The sequence below is a fragment of the Molothrus ater genome, chromosome 3 (genome assembly GCF_012460135.2).
Source record: "Molothrus ater isolate BHLD 08-10-18 breed brown headed cowbird chromosome 3, BPBGC_Mater_1.1, whole genome shotgun sequence".
Lineage (NCBI taxonomy): Eukaryota > Metazoa > Chordata > Aves > Passeriformes > Icteridae > Molothrus > Molothrus ater.
Window position 1 is genome coordinate 37,359,777 of NC_050480.2, and position 22,992 is coordinate 37,382,768.

General features: G+C 36.6%; 1 protein-coding gene across 1 annotated transcript in view; it reads right to left on the bottom strand.

Moving 5' to 3' along the window:
- The window catches only part of PRKN (parkin RBR E3 ubiquitin protein ligase), a 673,569-nt gene that overhangs the window by 546,450 nt on the left and 104,127 nt on the right, over nt 1-22,992 (bottom strand). The window contains exon 2 of the mRNA XM_036380347.1: nt 6,284-6,447. Coding sequence (XP_036236240.1) covers nt 6,284-6,447 — 164 coding nt within the window. The remainder of the gene's footprint in view (nt 1-6,283; nt 6,448-22,992) is intronic.

The following is a 22,992-nucleotide window of genomic DNA, read 5'->3' on the forward strand; positions in this document are numbered from 1 at the left end:
GTTTTCCCTTTGAGGGAAAGGAAGGAAGAAGGCAGAAAATATCCCTACCATCCTTCACCTTCTGCTTATTGAACTACAGCTTTTTGGTAACGATGTTCTGAATGCTAAACATTTTTTCACCAAAGTAATTTAGAAAGGTGATGAATGAAAGATGTGGGCTGACCTTTCTTTTACTGTCATGATTTAGAGACTCATAAAAGTTATTACTCACTGCCACCACTCTAACAACTATTGCTTTTTAAAGTTTTTGCTTACACATTTTCTCTCCTGCAACATAAATATGGATCCAAATGATAAAATGGACAGCATTGTAAACATATGAATTGAGTTATACTCATGACAAAGGGAAAGACTTAACAAATGTCTGCCTAATGCAAGTTTGTAGGAAAACAAGAGGTACATCAAATATTGGGGCAATTTTCAAGATAATTTTGTTCTAAAATGTTATATATGTCCTGAAAAGAACTAGAGTGTTTTGCCAGAGGAGTTTCTTATCAGCATAATGTATTTCTTGCAAGCAGTATTTCAGACCCACAAAAAGCAACTGCTCTTTTAAAAATATATTTTACAAAATTCACTTAATACAGTGAATTTCAACAGCCTAAGGGAAATGAATTTTAAGTAAAATTAATCTGTTGTTTGAACATGTTTGCACATAAAGTAATAAGAAACATCCATGGAATAAAAATTAGTTCAATAGAGTCACAACTTACTTAAACTGTCAGCAAAGGGGAAAACAAAATAAACTCATATTTAGAAATTTGGAAATTATTCTAAAAGAGCAGCATAGGTCATACAGAAATATTATGAGTCAGTAAGACTCCTATAAGAACACTGGCACCAGCCCCCTATTCCAGGCACCCTTGAACCAGACTCAGCAGACAACACTGAATTCATCTAGGTACCAAAACCTAATTTCATTTAGAAATTAAGACCACATTTCTACTGTGTGCACACTGAAGAAAGTTTGCAATGAACACCCTGTCCCAGTTAATCAGGTCATCAGCAGGCCAACAAAAACACATTAAGAAATGTCAGAAGAATCCAGAAGGACCCAGAAAATTTCAAGGCCATATTAGAATCTGTAGCCCTCAACACAAATGGCTCATTCACTTTTTGAAATTTTCAAACTACTTTGAGAGAATTGACCCCTCCTTTAGATATAGTTAAATATTTTTCATAGTCTTCTATATTCAGGAAAAACTTAGCATAAAAAGAATAGAAGTGCATTTAAAAGCAGAATGGAAATACATTTCTGGGATTGAAGGTCTCATCTATAAATGCAATTTGGTCTTGATCTGGCACAACAATTAATGAGCAATGTATCCTTTTTTTAATTTTACACAATTTTACAGGAAGATCTTTCCACTATTCCATACCCACAACAACCTTCTGAAAGAATTCCTATTTTTGGGTCTATATTACTGCTTCTCATTCAAAAGATAATCAGCAGGGAGCTCTTCAACATTCCTAGGAACGTTGAAATACAGAAAATACTTTGGAAAGTAGCAACATGGACAATCTGGAGACCTGAGCTAGTTAATATGGCTCTGTGGTACTTTCCACATGCATTGTGAGTGTGTAACACCATCAGGCCTAACACAAGTCTTGGAAACATTTTTTCAACACATCTCTGTTGTCGCAGTGAGTCTGCAGCCGTCAAAAGAACCGCGAATGAACAGTACTGCCACCCTCTCTTTTTGCCAAAGCTGCATTACCTGGCAGCACAGACATAGCATCTCTAGATTTCCTTGTTACCATAATATACCTAACTATAACACAGCTTGCTTTTCCTGTTTTGAAGAACTACAACACACATTCTTCCAGCTTTACAAGAAAAAGAAGACCCACAGATCAATCAAATATTGACCAAAAATACTGATTTACACATGCACACACATAAAATGATTCTTTCTCTTTGAATTTCACATATGATGATTGATTTAGTCAGTTTGTCTATGGGCAATTCTCTACAAACAGCATTTAGGTATACAAATGTTGGCTCAACAGTACTCTGTAACCCAAAAAACTGCTGAGTATCGAAGTTGTGTCTGTGAGGGATTTGGTATCCTAGATATAAAACTGTAGCACAAGACAGTAACTATGTCAAAAGACCCAATCTAATCTTAGCATTCAGTACTTTATAATTACACGTGGGGTTTTTTTCCTGGTTAGGGACACATTTCGCACTGTGTCACGTGGTTTCTTCTTTGAACCCTCATTAAAATGAAACAAGCCAATATAAGAACTGCTGGAAGCTCTGTTGTACTGGGCTGTGCTTAGAGAGCAAGAAGGTTGCCATACATTTATGTACACAAAGTCCTTCTTCAATGAAATGCAATATTCCATTGTTCGAGTACCTGTTCCTGCTAAAAGACAGCACCATTTCTCCCCATCACTTCTCTTTTCCCTCCTCTGCAAAGATGTGCATCTATGTTGCTACTGCAGTTATGCCATTCCTTTTTACTCATTTTCAGTTATGTTTATGACCTCACAGTATTTAAAAACAACTTCTAGTTGTGCTTTGTTGTTTTTTGAATTGTTGTTTAAATTATTTTAGGCAAGCACCTATATGGATGGATGCAGTCAAAGCCGAATTAATGTGAGATTATGCTCCAAGTCTCAAGCCTATGCTGCAGTCAAATGCAAGCTAACACTGACTCAGAAGCTGTCTCAGGGGAGCACAGTTGTTAGCACAAAGCTAACAAGTCCTGCTACTTAACATAGGCTTAGTCTTTTTCTGTTCCAAAAAACAGTATTTTCTAGCTTTACCTTATAGAGGAAACACTGTCAAAAAAAAAAAAAAAGGTACAGAATTGGGAAACAAGACTTAATTCTATCCCTGTTTTGCTCCTGACTGAGGACAAGCTAAGCTACTGATTCCCATCACATCATTTGTCTGCTTTATTCATTTACACTATCAGGTCTGCAAGGAAGGGAATCTCTCCTGCAAAGTGTTAGCAAAGAACTCCATCACACAAGGGGACTCTGAGTTCTCCAAGAAAGAGGAAGTCTGTACTAATATAATACTACTGCTATTATCAGTAGTAACTTAAAAATTGCTTGCACTGAGCAGAATTGTTTATCAATACATAGTACAGACTTTACTACCAGAAGCTTTGTTAACTAATTTTGCCATTCTCTGAGGAAATGACAATAGTATAAGCAGTCGCCTCCTTTTAGAACACTTCAAAGGTCCCTGACATGCAGTTACCTCCTGTTTATTCTGTTGGTGACCCGGTTATGGTTCTGTTCTTCTTTCCATCCTAGGATTGCTATAGGAAGATCTTTCCACTATTCTCCCATACCCATGACAATCTTTTGAAAGAATTCCTATTTTTTGATCTATATTAATTAATTACTTCTACTCATTCCAAAGTGAACTGTCATCAGCAGGGAGCTCTTCATCATTCTTTGGAATGTTTAGCACACTTAAGCGACACTGTTTGCTAGGCTTTTAGGAATCAGCTTATTGCCCTAATTCCTTCTTATGAGATGGAAATTTACAGATCTCATTCTTCATCTAGTCATTACCAATCTTTGCTTACCATGGCTCTAATTTCACTACTTGTCCCTTAGTCACTAGTTCAGATACTGATCTCCCCTGTGTACAGTGGAATCAGTGTCTAATCTTTTCTTTTTTCAAGAAAAAAAACACATATCTGTGGTATCAAATTAAATGCCTCCACACATATTTCACTTTTATCCCTCCTACAAATTTTTACTCTTGTTGTTGATATTCAATTACTTATTTAAGATCTCGACTTGGCACTTTCTTTCTAATAACAATTTCTCTTTAACATTTGTATATTTCAGCTTCATTTATTTTTTACAAGTCTCAGCTACCAGGAATGATTTTTCTTCTCTCCAAACAGGAAAACAAACACAGTTTTCACATTCTCAGTTATGTTGTGTATCAGCTGCCTGAGATTCTAAGGTAGCTGTCAAGCCAAATCTAGTTGTTCTGTGAGATGTGAAACCAGTAAAGTTTGCTGTCCTGGAGTATTTCCTATATCCCTGTCCCATACTCCTGCAATTACTGCAGGTTTCTCATGTCTTCTATAATCTCATTTTCTGTAATACCATCAGTTCTTTTTCCTGACCTCTAGATTCTTCCACAATACCTGGGGCAAATAAGTTCAAAAGTATTAGAAAAAACAGAAGGACAAATTTATTTTACCAAAAACTCTATGCTATTGTAAAATGAAACAATGTAAAGCATCACCTGAGTGGAATTTTTTTTATTTTGCATCCAAATCCACAGATCTAGAAAACCAGAGTTATTTATTTTGCTCATATTTGATGTTAATTTTGAAACTAGAGATGCAACATAAATGCCAGCAGTTAGTATTTCACTAGCACGCAAGTTTTTATTAGCTTCTGAAAAAAACCCAGACAGCTTACCACAGGAACCCAAACACCTCAAATATTCAATTCTTCTTCTTGTGTTGACAAGTTTCCAAGATAAATAAATATACACAATTAAAGGGAAAAAAAAAGGAAACACAGCAGCAAAGTAGAATGCATTAAAATATCTAGAATAAAAGTGAAGTTGATACATGCTGATGATATTATTCAGTGCAATATTTAAGACACCTAAAGACAGAAGTATAAATTGTACCATCTGAAACAGTTTTTGAATTTCCTATCTGATTTAGAAACCAAGAGTCTAAGCAATGAATCTAGATCAAGTTTACTAAATAATAGGAAGTCTTGACTGGACATGATAATTATGACAAAAAAAGGAAATTACATGATCAGGAGGTCTATATATCTGGAACGCCATTTTTAATTTACCCTGGCAACAGACTGTATGCTGTAGCCAACAACAAACTTGGTTGCAAGTGTCAAACTGGGCTGAAAATCTGTGTTTCATGCTGTCACAAAATGGTAGTAATACCAACACCTGCAGCTTGCCAGGAAAAGCAAAGTGGTTCAGAAGCTTCTGACACAGCAACTCCAATCTAGCAACTGGCAACTGACAGCTTCTACAATTCACATGACTTTTTTCATTCTTACACTTTTATATATGTGTTTTCACATGTAGGTGGAGCACACTGCAGGTATGCATCAACACTATTCACAGCTGATGCACTGGAGACTGGCAGCAATTCACATTTCTACACCTTCCTTTGTGTGCTGGAATTCCCTAAAGCCCTTTGCAAAGCAACAAATACCATACCCAAGAAGAAACAGTGATAGGTCATCAATACCATAGTGACTTTCTGTACTCAGACTTAGCAGCCATTCTGAGTACAACAATATGTCTGAAATATGAATACAAATTAATCTGTATAGTTCTGCATTTGAGGGATCTTTCATGCAATCACCTGCACTACTGCAGGTTGTAACTGCAGCTCTTTGATACCACTGCAGAAGGATGGCAATTTGATTAAATCAGTATTTACACTATGCTGAAAGGGCAGTTAGGTTTCCCCAAGTTTGCCAATTGTCTTAAATAGGTAATATTATGCTAAACCCTGGCTACTGGAGTATGAGCTGCCAAATGCACACACAGGGTAAACAAAATTATTTATAAAGCAACTGCAGCTGCACTGGTAGCAGTAGCAAAGAGCAACTTGAACCTATCTTTTGGTGCTTCTTACTGCTCACTACAGATGAACAGTAAGAAGCCTTTTTGAAGAGAATGGTTCGCTAACCTTCAGAAGCTGGAATTCAGATACCTACTTATAGCTGCTCTTCTGTGCTCCCTGCTCCTCTTTTAGCTTCACACATTTATGAGTTCAGTGGTTTGGAGAACACTTTTGTGGGCTTTCTGATCTGGAACCACCCCTCCAGCATCACACACCTGTGCAGGCACAGCAGCACACAGCACAGTAGCGGCCACGTAGCTATCCTCCAGGGGTCACAATTGGGTTACAAATCCTATAAAATGTGATGACTGTGCAGCCTGATTTAGAGCCATTTATTCACATCTTTCTTCATTAAGATTCAAATGGAATAAGTAAGATAGAAATTGAACAGATACAGAAATTGTGCATGGCTTGCTTCTGTAGTCAGTAAACATTTATTCACCAGGCACAGCTCTCTCTCGTGCTCTCTGTCTCGTATTCTCTCTCTTTCCCTACCCTTCCTGCTTGCTGTTTTAATGCATAATTAAGAAGGTCAGAATTAATGAAGCAGTGTGGAGTAAAGTTCAAGGAATCCCCAGGCACTATTTATTTTATTAGATCTCAGGCATGAACATCAGATTGGCAGCATTAGAGGCAGAGGCAGAGTAGCTGGCAGCAGCCCAGGCGAGAAGCTACCAAGGAATTCTTACCTGCAGTGTCAAGTCATTGCTGAGCTCCCTCCCTGCAAAAATCACCCGCAGCTGGTCAGCTGGAACTCCCTGTCGCTGGGCAACTGCCTCCTTCAGCTGGAGGATGCTGGAATCTGAACCAACCTCCACGGGGAAGCCATGGCTGGAGTTGAACCTGACAAACACTGAACAAGAGCATAAGATGTTTTTAAGCGAGGATTTCTCATGACATGTTTATACTAGAATGACAGCAAGAGGCTTACTCTTCAATTACAGGAAGCATTTACTATTTTCAGAGAAAAGCTATTAATACTCCAGCGTGGTAATTTTAACCCCCTCACGGAATAGTTAGTGACCAATACATAAAACCCATGTGCTTCCCCTTGGCAGTATTAGAAATGACATAGAGCATTTAGAATCAAAAGAAACCCAGCTAGGCAGCTGTCCAAGTAGTTGCTGCCTGGCACAACAGATTTTAAGTTCAGTCCTAACCTTCACAGGCACAGGGCACATGCATTTTCTGTGCCCCTAGTGCACTTCCCCAACACATAAATAAATGCAGAAAACTGAGGTATGCTCTGGAGCCAAAATATATTAAATTAAACAGAGGAAAACAATTCCTTGTTACAAGGTAAAGTGCAGTCATACAGACTGGTTTCCCACAAATATAATTCTACAGAAGATTATGATGGAGAGGAAATCACACGCTAGAAGAAATCAGAACCATAGAATTCTCTATCTGGAGTGTTGTATTACAGCACAGTCTTTTCAGAGTTCACTAAAATATCTGCAGTACATAACTCCTGTCAGCATCCACCTTCAGTGCAGAAAATCACTACTGCACCAGTCATATCATTTTTAGAGCTGCAGCAACTGGTTTATACACCCAGAGAAGCCTAGCAAACAAACTTATAAGCTTCCTGCCATTCAGCTGGCAGAGCTGTTTTTCATAAGAAGCCTGAATGTGCTTGTTGAGCCTTTGGTCAGGGGAATGACTGCAAGACCTATGAAATAAGAAAAAAGCCCTATTACATCCATATCAGTCACGGAGGTTGTATGTACAGTAGATATGCTCCCAGTGAACTGCTTCAACCAATACCTTCACAGGCCGGAAGCAAAGGAATTAGCAAAGCTCAATATAAAACAAAAAAATCATTTATGTCAATTATACCTGCCACCTAAACTACCTGGGTATTGATTGCAACAACCAGTCTTTTTAAAGATTTATTTCCTATTCCCACGACCATGCTTTAGCTGAAGATGTTACTCCTTTGCATTTTTGTTGACTGACAGAAGCATAAGCTCAAAAGTACTTATAGAGTTTAAAGAAATAACTTTTTTTAAAACTAAAAAATGGAGTATTAATTTTTTATTTTATTTTTCCAATGTACAGTCTACCAGACAGCTCCAAAGGTATCAGATCCTTTAACAACATTTGAATATAGCTGAGATTGCTACCATTGTTTTTCTCAGCCACCAATGTTGTAAGTATTTGCAATTTCACATCTTCAATTCAGATCTGGCTTTAAGGGATAAGGCCATATTCCAATACAATTATATTCAACATTTTAAGTCTTGCACTTGAAAGTACCCTCTTAATGTACTAAAATTCAGGATAAGATTTCAAAACACAGTGTTAGGCAAGTGCCCTGCAATGTGTTATGCAGCTTCCTGCAGTACCTCTCGTTATGGGGTTTGATTTCTATTAAAGAGTGTTCTGGAGATAACTGTGCATGTTGTATATTCAGACTGTTCAGAAAATCAGTGGAATTTGAATTTTATTTTGATTATGGCTTAGACACCAAAGGAGGATGCGTATATGACAAAAAGTCGTTATAACCAATGGCAATTGAAAATTTCCCATCTTTCCAGGAATACACAGTGCTCAACTGTAAATAAAATTACCCATGCCAATAGTGAAATATACAGTGAAATCAATGGGGATTACACTTTCTTAATATGCTACACTGTGACTATATATATGTCTATATATTTTAAGATCTTTATATAGATATGCTCACATACACACATAAAACGAAAATATGTATATCTCTAAAGAGCTCTTCCTAACAAATACATAATCCTCTTTCTCTTGAGTCTTGCAAAAGCCAATGCTATTGGTTTTGGAAATGAAAAAAAAAGTCGGCAGATACAGTGACTACAATTCAAACGTGGTGGTAAAAGAAAAGTGCTTGATGAAAGAATTATAAAAACAGCACCATTTAAAATAATTGCACAGTGGTATTTATGTATTTATTTTTAAAGGCAGTATAAACCAAACACACTTACTGGAAGTGTAAGTCAAGTTTGACATCATGAATTGCAAATCCTTCTCTCAAATAAACTTATTTTTATTTAGTTACAGCAGGTAACTCCTCCTTCTGATGAGGTATCAGCAATTTAGTCTGACAATTCCTACCACAAGCAAACATGGGAAATAAGTGTGAGTGCATCATTTTGTACTTTACAGCACAGAAATCTGAAGAGCTAACATGGAAAAAAAGGCTAAAATGCCAAATTTGCTTGTTGGAAAAATCTAAGCCACAAATATTTTGCCCTTAAGCACTTCTATTCTATTATATAGTCTGCTATCCAACAACTCTTTTTAATGCAAAAGAACAGAAGACATCTTTGCTCACTTGCACAGAGCATAAAAAGAATGAATACAAACCTTCAGTCTGTGGAATAAATCCAGAATTTCATTAATATAATATTTCAAGCTGTCTTTTTAGGAAAAATAAACCAATTTTCTTTTTGACATTTCACCTTAATAAACAAATAATCAATACCAAGTTGATATTCTTAACAACATACATTATTCAAGAGATTGCAGGTGAAGTTGTGCAGTCACTACAGACCTCTTCTAAACAATACATGTGTTGAAAAGACTTAGAATATAAAGTTTGTCCACTGGAATTTAAATAAATATTGACTTAACAGAAGATAAGAGAATTTACCTGAGGCCTAAACTGCTGGCAGAAATCCAAAAGAAATAAACAGAGTTACTCAGACACAAGTACATGGGGCAGGTGTGTACGGGAGTTGCAGAATTTCAGTGAAGGTTGGAAGAAACCTTGGGGGCAGGGAGCCCTGCTGGAACGTCACAAGGGCACATTCCAGAGTCCTGGGATTCAGCAGCCTGTCTTCCTTGGCAATTCATATCATAAGTTCCAAAGCTGTAATCCCCATTGTTATTAATCCAACAGGTTTTTCATTTGTTAACAGAGAAGACAAATGTAAAATATTGGAGAGGATTAGGCCTTGCCTGTGAACAAACTGTGAAGGCACTGTCTTGATACAGAGAAGCAAAGCAACAGAAGGAACTGTGGCAAGAATGAAAGCAAGTTGTAGACAGCTTTACATTGCTGCATGCACAACACAAATTTCCCTTTTAGTTTTGACATAAAATAACTAATTCTTTTTCTTCCTTGAGTAGTGAACCACACAATCCTGCTTTGCAGTACAAAAGAAAAGCTAAAATATAAATGCATAATTTGTGGCAAAAGAATGCACATATTTAAAATTTAAGATCTTAAGTTCTAATTCCCATTCTTCCCATGGACAAAAAAAAAAAAAGCATGTCACAAAAGTTTAACCTAAAGACAGTGTACAGTATGGGAATTTTTTTTTTTATTTTTAAAAGCCCTTTCTCTACTGAGGTCAGGCAAGAAGACCTTTGACATGTTATTTTCCTGAGACTAGAGGGGGAAAAAAAATCTTGTGAAAAAATCTGTCTGTGATGATCAGATCCTCTTTGCCTCAGCATATGACTTTAGAACACAACTCTTCTTGGCTCAAAAACCTATATCTAGACTACTTCACACTTGAAAGTATTATCCCTTTTCAGTAATAAATTATTCTCATAAACTGTAATTAATAACTTATCCAGTATAGCTAACCAGCTTAGTACAGATTTAAACCAGGAAAATTCTCAGAAAGGATAAGTAAAACAAGAGAAGGTAGGAACTGAGACAACATAAAATCCTTGCCTCCAGATAAAGTAGTGCAGGAATGTTCTGGAAGTCCCTCTATTACCACAAAACTGTGTATAACCTCTCAAGGCACAGGATGAAGACAGCTGTTCCAAGTATCTATTTTATTTCAGTGAATAAAATAAAAACATATATAACATAATATATTTTTTGCATCCCTCGGGGTTCTGCATCTTCAATCATACAAGATATTGTTCTAGTCTTTTAATCTTTAGACTCAATTAGTATTAGATACATTTGCGGACACTTTATCAACCCCAGTCAATATCGGCTGCTGGCTGGAATTTGTACAACCTAAATTGTAGAAATGAAACTGTAGGATTTACGCAGTCTCAGACATTAGCAGCAGAGCACAAGATAATGGGATGGCACTAAATCTTACTCCACAACTTTTTATTGTTATTTCCTGGTGCTAGGGGAACTGAAAAAAGGGAAAGAAGCAAAGGAAAAGACTAAAGAGAAACAAAAACCAGAAAAATATGGGTTGAAGAGACACTGAAAGCTGAGGTCAGGACTGGAAAGGAAGAACTCAGAGTTGTGTCAGGCTTGTATTACACAATCAGTTTGTACATGCTAATGAAGGTCCAATCAAATGGTTAAACAACTTTGTGCAAAATTCTTTGAACTTTGACTTTTCACAGAAACTTAAGCAGCCTGGAAGTGATGTGGTCCTTTTCTTCACATATCTTTGCATTTAGGTTCTGCACTGGAAAAGGAGACCTTCCTAACACCTTTCGTTCCCAAGAACATTGGAGAGCAGGGTGGTTCAGTCACCTCCACTTTAGTTTCTACCCTACTTCCACTACATCAGGTCCCACTTTGGAGGCTGTCACTGCCACAAAGCTCTGGCCAGATGGCTTGCCCGACTTCTTCCTTGACATAAGTTTCTGATAAAATCTCATAGTCATTGGAATAACCAGTCCCATAGCACTTCATGTAGCCCTTTCATCAATTATCAAAAATATCCTTAGCACTCTTCAAGAAAACTCCCAAAAAGATGTCTTTTCATCAAAAAGTTGCCAAATTCCAATAATTTGGAGCCAAGTTGAGATAGTAGGATCCTGAGTCTTGATGCCCTTGCACTGAACACTCTGCCAAAAATTCCCTTCTTTAGAGAAGGAAATCCAACTACAGAACCTCTGGTGTCTACACAAGGAGGGAGATAGTGTCACAGAAATAAAAGATCTCACACATTTCAGTCTGTATGGCTAAAAATCATCAGCTTGAACACTACCTCAAGATGAGTGGGTTGCCATTGCAGCTATTGACACACTGGTATGACATTTTCCTGGAAAAATGCCTTGGTGTGTGTTTTGCACCATGTCCAGAGTGACAGGTATATGCAATGAAGTTAACCCTGACTTAATGTGTTCCCACTCACTGCTGAGCCATGATAACTGGAAGGATTAGGTCTCCTCCATCACTGCATTTGTGAAATAAAATTAATGCACATTAATGTAAGCCAACTTCACAGCCGCAGCAGAAAAAGAGCCTACACAGGCAATAAGTGGCAACTCATTAAGGTGGAGTAATTTGGTTGCCTCTGATCATTTGTAAATTACCTTCACCTAACGAATGATTTTATGATGTAGTCACACAGAGCAATGTAGTAACGTAAAATAAACAACATCTATAAAACTTCACCCTTGGTGAAAGGAATAGACTCTCAGGAAAACATCTTTACTGCTGGCTAACACCAAATGAATATGATAAAAAAACATTACTTGATCTTGAACTCATATGATAAGATTGAGATTTCTGATGGTTTTATTTACTTTAAAAATAAAAATAACAAGTGGGCTTTATTCAAACTACGGTTTTGGGAAAGCAAGACATTATTATTCATAAACTGTAAATATGTACCAGATGACAGTTTTGTACAAAGTCATGAGCAGCACAGAAAGCGTCAGTAGGGACAGGAGATTGACCTCCATCACAAGATTTAGGGCACATCATAATCAATTTATATGAACTATGTTCAAAAGAGGCAAAAGCACTATGTTTGCCCACACGACTAGCAGCAGCCCTTCTGGAAAACTCTGCCAGAGAAGTGGTAGATGCACGATGGATGAATTTGGCTCAAGGGGAGAAAAGAAATGGGCAGTTTCAGGCAGCTCAGAAATCTCTATACTAGAAACAAAAGAATATCGACAAGTATGTAATAAATAGTTCATATGTAGGTTTTGAGCTCAGAAAAGCAACACCTTTCAGTCATATGCTGAGGCAAAGAGGAACTTATAACTACAAGGAAAGTAAAAAATAACAGATACCACCACACAATTTCCCACACCCCCCCCCCCCCCCCACCATTATTAGGAAAACACATTTTAAAGCTCCTGTCATTTTGAGTTAAAAATAGTTGGAAGGACATCAGGGAGAAAAATCATCTATGCCTGCCCTGTGGTCTTTCTTCAGAAGGGTCTCTGCTTACAGTTGCTGCTGGAGACAATAACACATTTACAGCTAGATTTGTTGGGGTTTTTTTTTACAGGGGTTTAACAGTCTCTTCTGAAGAAGAGCACTCTTCTGCAGATGTTCTGGGTTTGTATTTCCATACACACACTCCAATAAAATGTAATATTGAGTAACAAGCGGGCAGGTTAACAGTTTCCTCCTGACTCTTCATGCTAGCAAGTAACCCAAACTAAGAACAGAGGCAAATAAAAAATACAAGAGCTCAGCACTAGTCTCTTTTTTTTCCTCCAGAGCTATGTGTGCACATGCAGTTGCTTTCTTCTATTGCAGTGAAGCAATGTTTAAACTCAGCAATTCTCACAGTAACCTAATTTTGTTCTAAGAAGTATGCCTTTTAATCCAAGACATGCTAAATTTGTCCAGTAAATTATTTCCTGTGATTAATTCACTCAGTTTTAGTATTCTCTTTAAACTGGAGGAATTCACAGCTAGCTAACTCAACTCTACAATTATGTTGGCATTTCCTTTATAAGTCTGTTTAAAAATGCTATTTTCCTAGCTATTTTCGCCCTGATTTACTGGCTGCTTATGTCAGCACCAAGGTGCCATGAACTTCCTTGATACAGAATCAACCTAAATTCATGTTTCATTTTAAATAGATGCATACAGTTCTTTAATGTGCTTAGATATGGATAAGAGTCTTTCAATTCCACATATTTCAAGCCATATGCTACAGCTTTCTGTATTAATAGGAAGTATTACACTTAAAAATAAAATGTATACTCTTGCAGCTTTTAAATTACTCCTGTCCTGTGAAAGAATGGGTCAATATTTTTGCCAAGACAGCATAGTTCAATGAAATTAATAAGAGGGTCAGAAAATCTGAAGTAGGACATAGTGCAATAGCTTTAAGGCTGTAAAAGGAATGATCAAGGTGAAAACTTCAATAGGGAGATTCCATCATTTTAACAGTTACACTTATTTTTAGTTCCACATGAAATTTAATATAATTTTCTTGTGGCAACTACATGATCTAAATACCAGAAACATTGTTGGACAGCTGAAGTTCCAGGCAAACAAATGTATGATAAATTTGGCAGCTGTCACACTTGACTAAGGAAGGAGATTTCTCACCTCGTGAAGTATGGTAGATGCTCAGTATAGAACAAAACAAGTATAAAAATGTATAAAATCCACATTATAATGTGGATTAAAATGGCATCTATATAATCAGAATGGCTATGTAGAAAAAGATATGCCCCACACATAACAAAAAACAAAATTCCCAGAGAAAAACTATCTACATACCCACCTGTTAACATGGAAACTTTTGTTTCGCTTTAATTTTTACAAGAACTAGGAAAGCGACACCAAGCCAAAGCTCCAGGGAATAAACATTGTTACAGCCCTGTTCAGCCCAGGAGAGTGGGCTGTACAACCACTACATGGCTGCATGCTGTCCAGCCAAATGCATTGCTTGAAGGGAGAGGAGGAGGCTGGCTGCTCTGGAGAACAGAAAACTAACAGGGCTTCTTGCCTTGGTGTTTGCAGATCCAATGTCAGCTTTTGAATGTCCACATTTCTTCGCTTTTTCTCATCCCGTTGCAGGGGATCCCAGTATCATTACAATTATGTCTTGATTGGTTTTAAAAAGCACGATAGGCAAATGAAATTGATTTTCTTTAATGAAAACTTAATTTTAAGGCTATGTTCTGCCACCTCTTTTTTTCTTAAGTATCTCCATTTTACCAGTTTACTGATAAATAGTTCTTGACTAGTAGGAAAATCAGCTTTGGTGTTCTGGGACAGTCCAATCCCTGCCCTTCACCTTTAAATGCTAACCTTGCCCTACTCCTTTTAAACCCTAGCCACGGTTTTCCTCTCCCAAGACCTCTTTCTCGCCAGTAAAACCAGGGCAGTGGCAGAGCAGCCTGAAGAGACACTACCAGGGAGGCCACTGGGGACACCACCAGCCCTGACTGTCCCCGCCTGGCTTCCCCAGGGGCTGCACACTCTGCCCAGGGCCCCTGGGGTTACAGTCTCTACCTCAGCCACACCATTTCTGCAGCAACTCAGAGTCTACCCTGATGGGTTAAAGTTCAATTCTTAAGGCAAAATTACATCTGTTAAGGATGTAAAGATGAGATAAAGATCATAAGTAATTACACTAGCTTTTGTAAAACTATCTTAGCTGGCAGGTTAACCCCTTAAATCAAAAGAGAACTGCAAAATGATTGGTACCCAAAGAAATTTACAATTGTGTCATACGAAAGCATACCCAGCTTTTCTGCCAAACTTGTAAAAATAGACGTTCTTGTGTCTAATCTTGAAGATTTACCATATATAGAAGACAATTTTCTCTCTTGAGCTTTTCAAAGCTCTTCCCATCCTTGTTTGGTTTTGTTGTTTTGGTTTTTTTTAACATCTACTTTTCCTATCTATCTCACAGCCAAATAATAAGCACCTCTAAGTCCTTGACACAACAAAATACCCAGCAGCCACTTCTGGTAGAAAAACACATAAGGCCCAAACTGACTGCCAAAAATAGTCTGACATTCCTACTATAAAACTGTGAGTTAGCAGGAAAAAAGAAACACCATTTCAAACATCTCAGAGTCACACAAGAATCCTAAAATCTCACTGTATTGTCTGAACACACACAGAAATGCATTAGGTCTGCTTAAAATTTACACAACACAGTCATTTACACCCACCCCTTAAATATACTAAATGTATTTTTAGATATATCTATATCGAATAATATTGATATAATAATTTATATACATATTTATGTTTAAACCCCTAAATTCAAACGCTATTATTTCAGTACAGAGCCAAATCCCATTCACTGAGCAGAAGTAGACATGAGCTTGCCAAGTAAGAATATAGGCTCCAATTCACAAAAAGGCTTACTGGGCACATGACTCAAATGCTATTACAAAAATGAAAAGTTAAAAACCCCAAATCATGAAATGCTAAAATACAGTAGGAGGTCTCTCAAGAGACTGAAAAATGGTGATGCATACAGTATACCAATTGAATATGATGGGATGAAAACTGTGAGACTTGTCACATGGAAGCAATTTTGTTCTGTTTTGTTGTTTAAATTTTTTTAAACCATCTCTAACCAGACTAAAATCATGTATAAATTATAGAAAAGCACAGCAAATACTGAAGACCATGTGGAGCTATGCTGTGCCATAAATGTACTGAATAAGTTTCTTGCCATTTTACCAATTCCCTGCTAATCTGTTTTTCTGGATTTACCTTTGCTGTCCAACACATCAGCAACTTCGGGGAAGATAACAATGATTTCTTTCTTGGTTACATCTAGGTACATAGATGATGTGACCTTAGACATTTCAAGGCTTGCAAGTTTTTAATTTTGAGGTATATTTCACAAAAAAGCTAAGAAACAATAAGGTTTTTTAAATTAAAGACTAAGATACCTATATAAAGTAATTCCATAAATTTTATAATGGAGGTTTCATAATCTGAAGTTTTAGCTCATTGTCATCCTAGATCAAAATGTCTTAAATATCAGAATATGAAAACTGTTTATCTAGTTAGGTCATAATTCCCCTGGAAGAACAGTTTCCCCCGCCACATGTACTGAAGCCAAAGATTTTCTGGGCATCTATAATTTTGAGAATGCCAAATAAAGAAAATTATTCAAAAGATTTGCTATTTCAAAAGCAAGATACACATGAATTAAAATGTGAAATAACAGCTGAATTGATGATGACAAGATCAATCTGTTCCTTCTTACATGTTTTAAAACAGTTTTTAAGTTAAAATATTCATTTAAGTAAATCAAAATTAACACATTTCCCCCCAAAAAATTTCCTAGGAGCTCAGAATGAAAAATCAAAGAATTCTGAGCAAAGCATGAACTTAAAATTTTCTGAACAAAGAGAAAAATAAATCTATGTTTGTAATGTAATGTAGTTCTCTATACATAGGGTATTTTTCATTGGAAAAGCTGAAGTGTTGTGAGAAGCCACCAGTACAGACTGCACCTAACATCCAACCTTTGTGAATGGGTCACTGCTGCCAAAACAGATCTCAATAGCACAGTTCCACAAATTCTCTTGCAAAAATGCTGGTTGGCACACCTTATAACAGTGAGTGGAAAACAAAAATGCACCATCATTTCTGTGAAGCACGTGAGGTACCCTGTTGAAAGAGAAGAGTTCTTCTTAACTTTGGTTTTAAAGGCTGACTGTGCTGATCAATTATTTCAGCTTGCTGAAGAAAATGTGGCAGACCAGTATTAGGTTATTATTTTGGGCTGTGTGCTGTGTTTCCATTGTCCCTTGGAGGAAGGAAAGATGCTAGAAGAGCAAGTTAGTTTTCCATGTGATTTTCTCTTTTTCAAAACATATTTTAAAGCCTGAAGGAATGGAGAGCCTTTTTTGCTGAAAAAAATACAAGTTCTTCATTCTAACTATGAATATTCCCAGAAGAAGATGCATCTCAATGTCACGAACACCTCAGTACTTCTCAAGATTTCCTTTACTTCTGTCTTTCTGACAAACCACAGGCAGCTGCAGCCCATCTCTCCCTGTGCCAGTGCATTTGTCAATTAGTTTGAAGGAAATCACCCAGCTCAAAAAGCAGAGCTTATGATCAGACAGGAAATTATAGTCTATTATACAATTTTATTCTTGTCTGTGATTGACTGCACATCAAAGGGCTACTCAGTGGCAGCCACTGATACTTGTTAAGGTAAAAATAGTTCAGCAAAAGCAGATGGTGGAAGCAGACACCAGTAGATCAGAAATGCTGAGTCTGAGTATTGTATACCTCAGATGAGCCTTTTAGAAATTAACCAAAAGGATTTAACACATAATGTTCCTTTACAGTATACTGGCATTACAAACTGTATGGTGTCTTCAGATACAGTGGAAGTCTGCCAAATTCTGATCACAGTTTTCTCTCACACCCTATTTAGAGTGGTATGGGCATCAGCACCTGTAAATAGGTAAATTTTTTCACAGCATATGCTCTATACACAGACTTTATCAGTATATGAATTTAAGAGTATTAATAATTCTTTATGCAAATAACCTACTGAGCTCAATATGACTTTTAAAATTTTTTTTACAATGATTAGGGATAAAATTACTGTGATGTATAATGCCAACATGTTCATTCAGTAAGACACTTTGAACATTTAATGAACCCAATTGTGTCAGTTTAGGCAAGCCAAAATCAGAACAAGATTTATTTTTAAAAAGCCATTAAATATTTTAAGCCAATCATCCAACTGAAACCACACCTTTTTAATGGCATGTGGGAGCTCTGAAGAGTGACTAAAATTAAAAATTAAATACCATGGAAAGCTAAAGGGTCAAAAAATTACAGAAATAGCTAATTTGGTCAGATATTTAGAAAGGTATTTGGAGAAACTTAGCAGCAAAATTGAATTAGTATAAGGAGAATACGAATTATGAACAAAAATTGCTGGTTTAAACTGTGTACATCAGGTATTAGATATAAATGTGTGACAATGTTTTTGTAATCTTCATTGTAGACAAGAGGAGTAAAATTTGGACATATTTATTCTTATAAATTATTGACTGCTACAAAAAAATTCCCAGTGGTTTTCTTTAAGTTCTCTTCCCTCCAATGAATTGAACATAAATTATACAGCTGGATCACAACTGAACAGCTAATAATTCTCAGATAAGAAAAAATTATGCTCATTATGGAAGAAGAAAGATCTATTAGTAAGAAAAATATATTCAAAAGACTTTGAACTATTATGTATTTATGATATCGTATGCTGGTAATTGCAAAATGGCAAATATTTATCAGCAAAGAGATGAAATCCTTATTTTCTTTCTTGAAAAAACCCAGAAGACCTAGTACACGTCCAGAGAATTAACATAGGTCATTTTTATGGAGCAGTTTTGTTAAATTTGCCAAAGACACTGTTACTCCCAATGCATCCCAAGTAAGATTTTTTGGTGTGATTAATGTGGCTGAAACGGCAACAGCAATTAACTGTAACACTGTGTAAGTGAAAGTGTTTCCCTTCCATGATAAACAACTTCTATAAGGATATTATTTACAATAAGCAGAGAAACCAAGAATTGTATTAAATCAGATTTAAAAGGGAGTGTTAACCCTCCCTAGCAGCCAGCTTTTCTGAAGCCAACTTTTTAATGTGCTTTTCATTCCCAAGACTTAGTGGCCTAACAAGAGGCAAGAAGAACTAGAATCCTAGAAGGTTCTGCCTTTCCCAAGGAAAACAGAACAATGCAAAAGAAACAGAATAATGAAGTTAAGAGAGAAAATATTTGAAGCATAAAAGAAACTGATCAGAAGGTGAAGAAAAGGCTTTTTCCAAATTAGAATCATACAATCAAAAATTAATTACTCCTTTAGGAGTAATTTACCCATATGCAAACACTACCTTTATATATATGCACTGTATATAGATACACACATATAACATGCACATTGTGCACGCATACATATGCTCTTAAGAAATGGGAAAGTTTCAAGGGTGTGATTATTATGAGAAAGGCTAAAAGCGAAAATAATCATTACAAAAAGAGCTGAAAAAACTTTGTTTTCTGGATTTAAAAAACTTCTCATCCATGATTCAGCTACAAAGCATATCATACCATATATGTGGACTGGCTTCCTTATTCTACACTGACGGAAACTCTAGGAGACCTGGGCACTTGTTTTTGGCAGCACTCAGTCTGACTTTATCAAATCTAGACCTAACCTTAAGGGACTGAACCACCCCTCAGTGTTGGGAGCAACACCAGCAGCTCTGTAGGGCAAGATGGAACCCCAGAGCTGAAATCCAAAAGACAAATTTTCCCAACTTTTGGGTGATATGGAGAGGGACCAGATTAGTCTAGCCCCACATGCAGTTCACTAAATCACCAGTACTAAATGTTTCTATGTCACTAAGTAACATAAAGGGAAAAATGTTTGGATCATTTTGACATACCCATTAAATCTCTATTTTACCGCACAGTTTAAAAAGCAGTATATGATAGAAAAATTTTGTGAGAAAACATTTTATTTTAAAACTGGAGCTAAAAGCAGTAGAACTGATGCAGTATCAACAATCCTGACCCCATGAACCATCCTCCAAGAATACCAGGGGATCAAGAGCCACAAGATTCATTCTAGAGACAGACATGGAGGCTGCACTGGGTGTGTTGTAGTCCAACAGCAGGACATTAGAGTAGCTTTCCAGGAGTTCAAATTTATTCGATTATGATGACAATATTTTTATTTCCTTGCATATATTTATCTCAAAAAATCACCATCTCTTTTTTTTAATCTGTTCTGTCTTAGACTTACAGATCCACAGTGGTTGCTGTAATTGTAAGAATTCAGACCAGCTTGCCTGGAGAGGTTTTAACCTAGTGAAGTATCACTGTAGTTCACTAGATGAGAGACCTGTGTTGTGTTTATGTGTGCTGAGAACTCTAGCTGCACTAAGGATATAGCTTGACTTACTTGTAGAAAGAAGGATGTCTTGCAAAGATCCTAGTAAGACTTGCCTAAAGTTGTGGACAGATATTAAATTATCATTGTGAAATGTTTTGTGGAACTGTGATCAACCACTGAAGCCCTACAATGGAGGAAGACTGAGAGGAGATGGCCAAGGGCAGTGTGCTCCCAAGGCTCGTGGAAAGATGTAGGGAGTCACTGATGACAACTGCTACAAAAACAGCTGAGCTTGGCTCCAGATGAACAGGCCCAAAGGGGAACTTGGATCTAGATAAATATATCAACTTAGTGGATCAGCAACTGGTCTTTGTTATTAAATAAACCAACCAATGTTCATACCCAAGTTAATCCAAAGAGACCAAATATCTTCCTGCACGTGCCAGACTGGCATGAGGGTATATTCACACTTCCACCAAACACAGAATGTTAAATAACACAACTGTGAACAAAAAGAGCTTTGGATACCAATGGGCTTGGGCTGACTTTACACTCCATGTATTCCATTCTGGGCACACCCAGTGTCACAATAATGAGAATATTATGCAGACTGGCAATAGGAATCACATTCACATTGTATTCAACTAGGTATAGAAATTGCAAAGTCTAATTTCTCCTGGCATTGCAAATTACATGTATTGTTGTACTGCTCTACCAACTCAGAATCCTATGCAATATCATACTGGGCTCCAAAAGGAATATTCTCCCATGCTTGACATGAAATACCAATTAATTTACTCATACTGAACCAACTTTGAAAATCTAGAAGGCTACGATCCAGCAGGGAGAAACAGACAATAACAAACTGTGTCTAAATGACAATTCTTAATACAGCAAATAAGACACAAAGGGTGCCTTACTGTGTTTTCCCAGCATTGTGAACTAACAGAACCTTTCCTAATCAATATACCAAACATACTAAATAAAGAAGTCAGAAGTTCATGAGCTCGAGATAACACAAGTGAAAACAAGCTCAGTATTGAAGTGTGACCCCATGACCTTCATTTGGTTCTGCAGCTGTGTTATGAGGGGAATTTACTCCCCCCTACCTCCTCACTGAATAGGTGATACTTCAACAGGTCATTTTCAGTAAATTATTTTCAGTGTTAGAATTCATCAAGTTAGCAGTGGTGATAACTGCAACAGGGCTTGTTCCCTAAATAGTGTTACTTTGTTCAATGTGTCATATCAGAATAAGTTAAAGCCCTTTAAGCAGGCTTTTATGCTGAGGCAAAGCATACATTAAAGTGATGAATTGGTGGGAATCCTGATCAGAGAGAGGTAAATTTGTATTTCTTGCTTGAATAAATTTTACTGTCTTACATTTGGTTTGTAGATTACAGGAACACACATTTAGTGACAACACAGGCCTACTCAAGGAGGTGGATGCTCAACCAGCTCTCAATCATATTGTCACAACTCAGGGAGTAACTGTGTTTTTTTCTATTGTTTGCAGAAATAAATCATAGCAATACAAAAATAACAAAGGGGAAACGACACACTATATTTCTGTTAATTTTATCTGCATATATTACGCATTTGACATCTTAAAAATTAATTTTTGTTATAGTCTCTTCTAGCTGAGGAATAAGTCATCTCATTATCTGCTGGCCTCTGGCACTAATATCCAACTTCTTTTACAAAACCCTAAAACCTGTAGTGTGGGGAGGCTAAATACAATAAATAATAAGCACAGTTCTTCAATAATGGATTTGCTTTGTGCTAGGAATATCTGAATATGATTACATTCAGAAATATTGAATTAACTTTAAAAATACTAAATAACTTATGTTGTCAAAAGAGATTACAAGTGTTTTCTTCAGCTGTCATACCAAATCATTCCCAGCCTTCTGATTATTTTAGGACTAATGTATATCCTTGGGAAGGGGAATTGAAGCTTGATCACAAAAAAACCCAATCAACTACATACTAAAAAAATCCCATTCTACAGTTTTCCCTAATTAAAAATACATATTATATTATATATATACAAATAATATATATTATATACATGTAGAATACATACTATATTTATATTATATATAAAAATAGATAATATATTCTGATATACACACAGTGATGGCAACAACATTTCAACACCAGATCCTTCTTGAAGGGGATCTTGAATACTTATTATATGTGGTGAAAATATATCCACACATTGGCCTCTGAGTAAGGTCGATCTGAATACAGTACCCAGCAATAAGCTTTGTCTACAATTTTAATTCTTGCATTTTGAAATATTTTTATTAATGCTGAGCCTGAAAGAAGAGAAGCAAGTATGTACAAGCGAAGCAAAAAAGCTTCAGGAGCTCCACTGAGACCTAAAAATAATGCCTAAAGGTAGAATCAATCTTCATGTTAACAGAAATGTTGGGGCAGCAATTGTCTCTGTCAGAACGATCATTCTCTCAGATAACAACAGGGTGACAGCAATCACTGGGAGTTTTTCCTTAGGCAATCTGCATAAATATGAAGACAACTTGTTCAGGCCTCACTCCTCACTATCTACTGACTCCTCTTCAGGAGCACACACAACTGCCTTGGGGAAAGCAAGGCAAAACCAGAACCTTTGAAGCAAGTTACCCTTTCTCAAAGCAGATCCAAATACTGGGCACAAACTAATCACACATGATTTTTTTTTTCTTTGTTGAGACACTAAAGCCTATCCAATCCTAAGAAAATAAATTGCATACTACATTAAATAAATACAGCAGCTGAATTCTCCAGTTTTCAGCACCAACTTTCATCAATATGGTGTGAGACAGAACAAGGACTGCATGACAAAGAAGAATACGCCCAAAAGCTTACATAAATACTGTTTCATCAAAATTATCATAT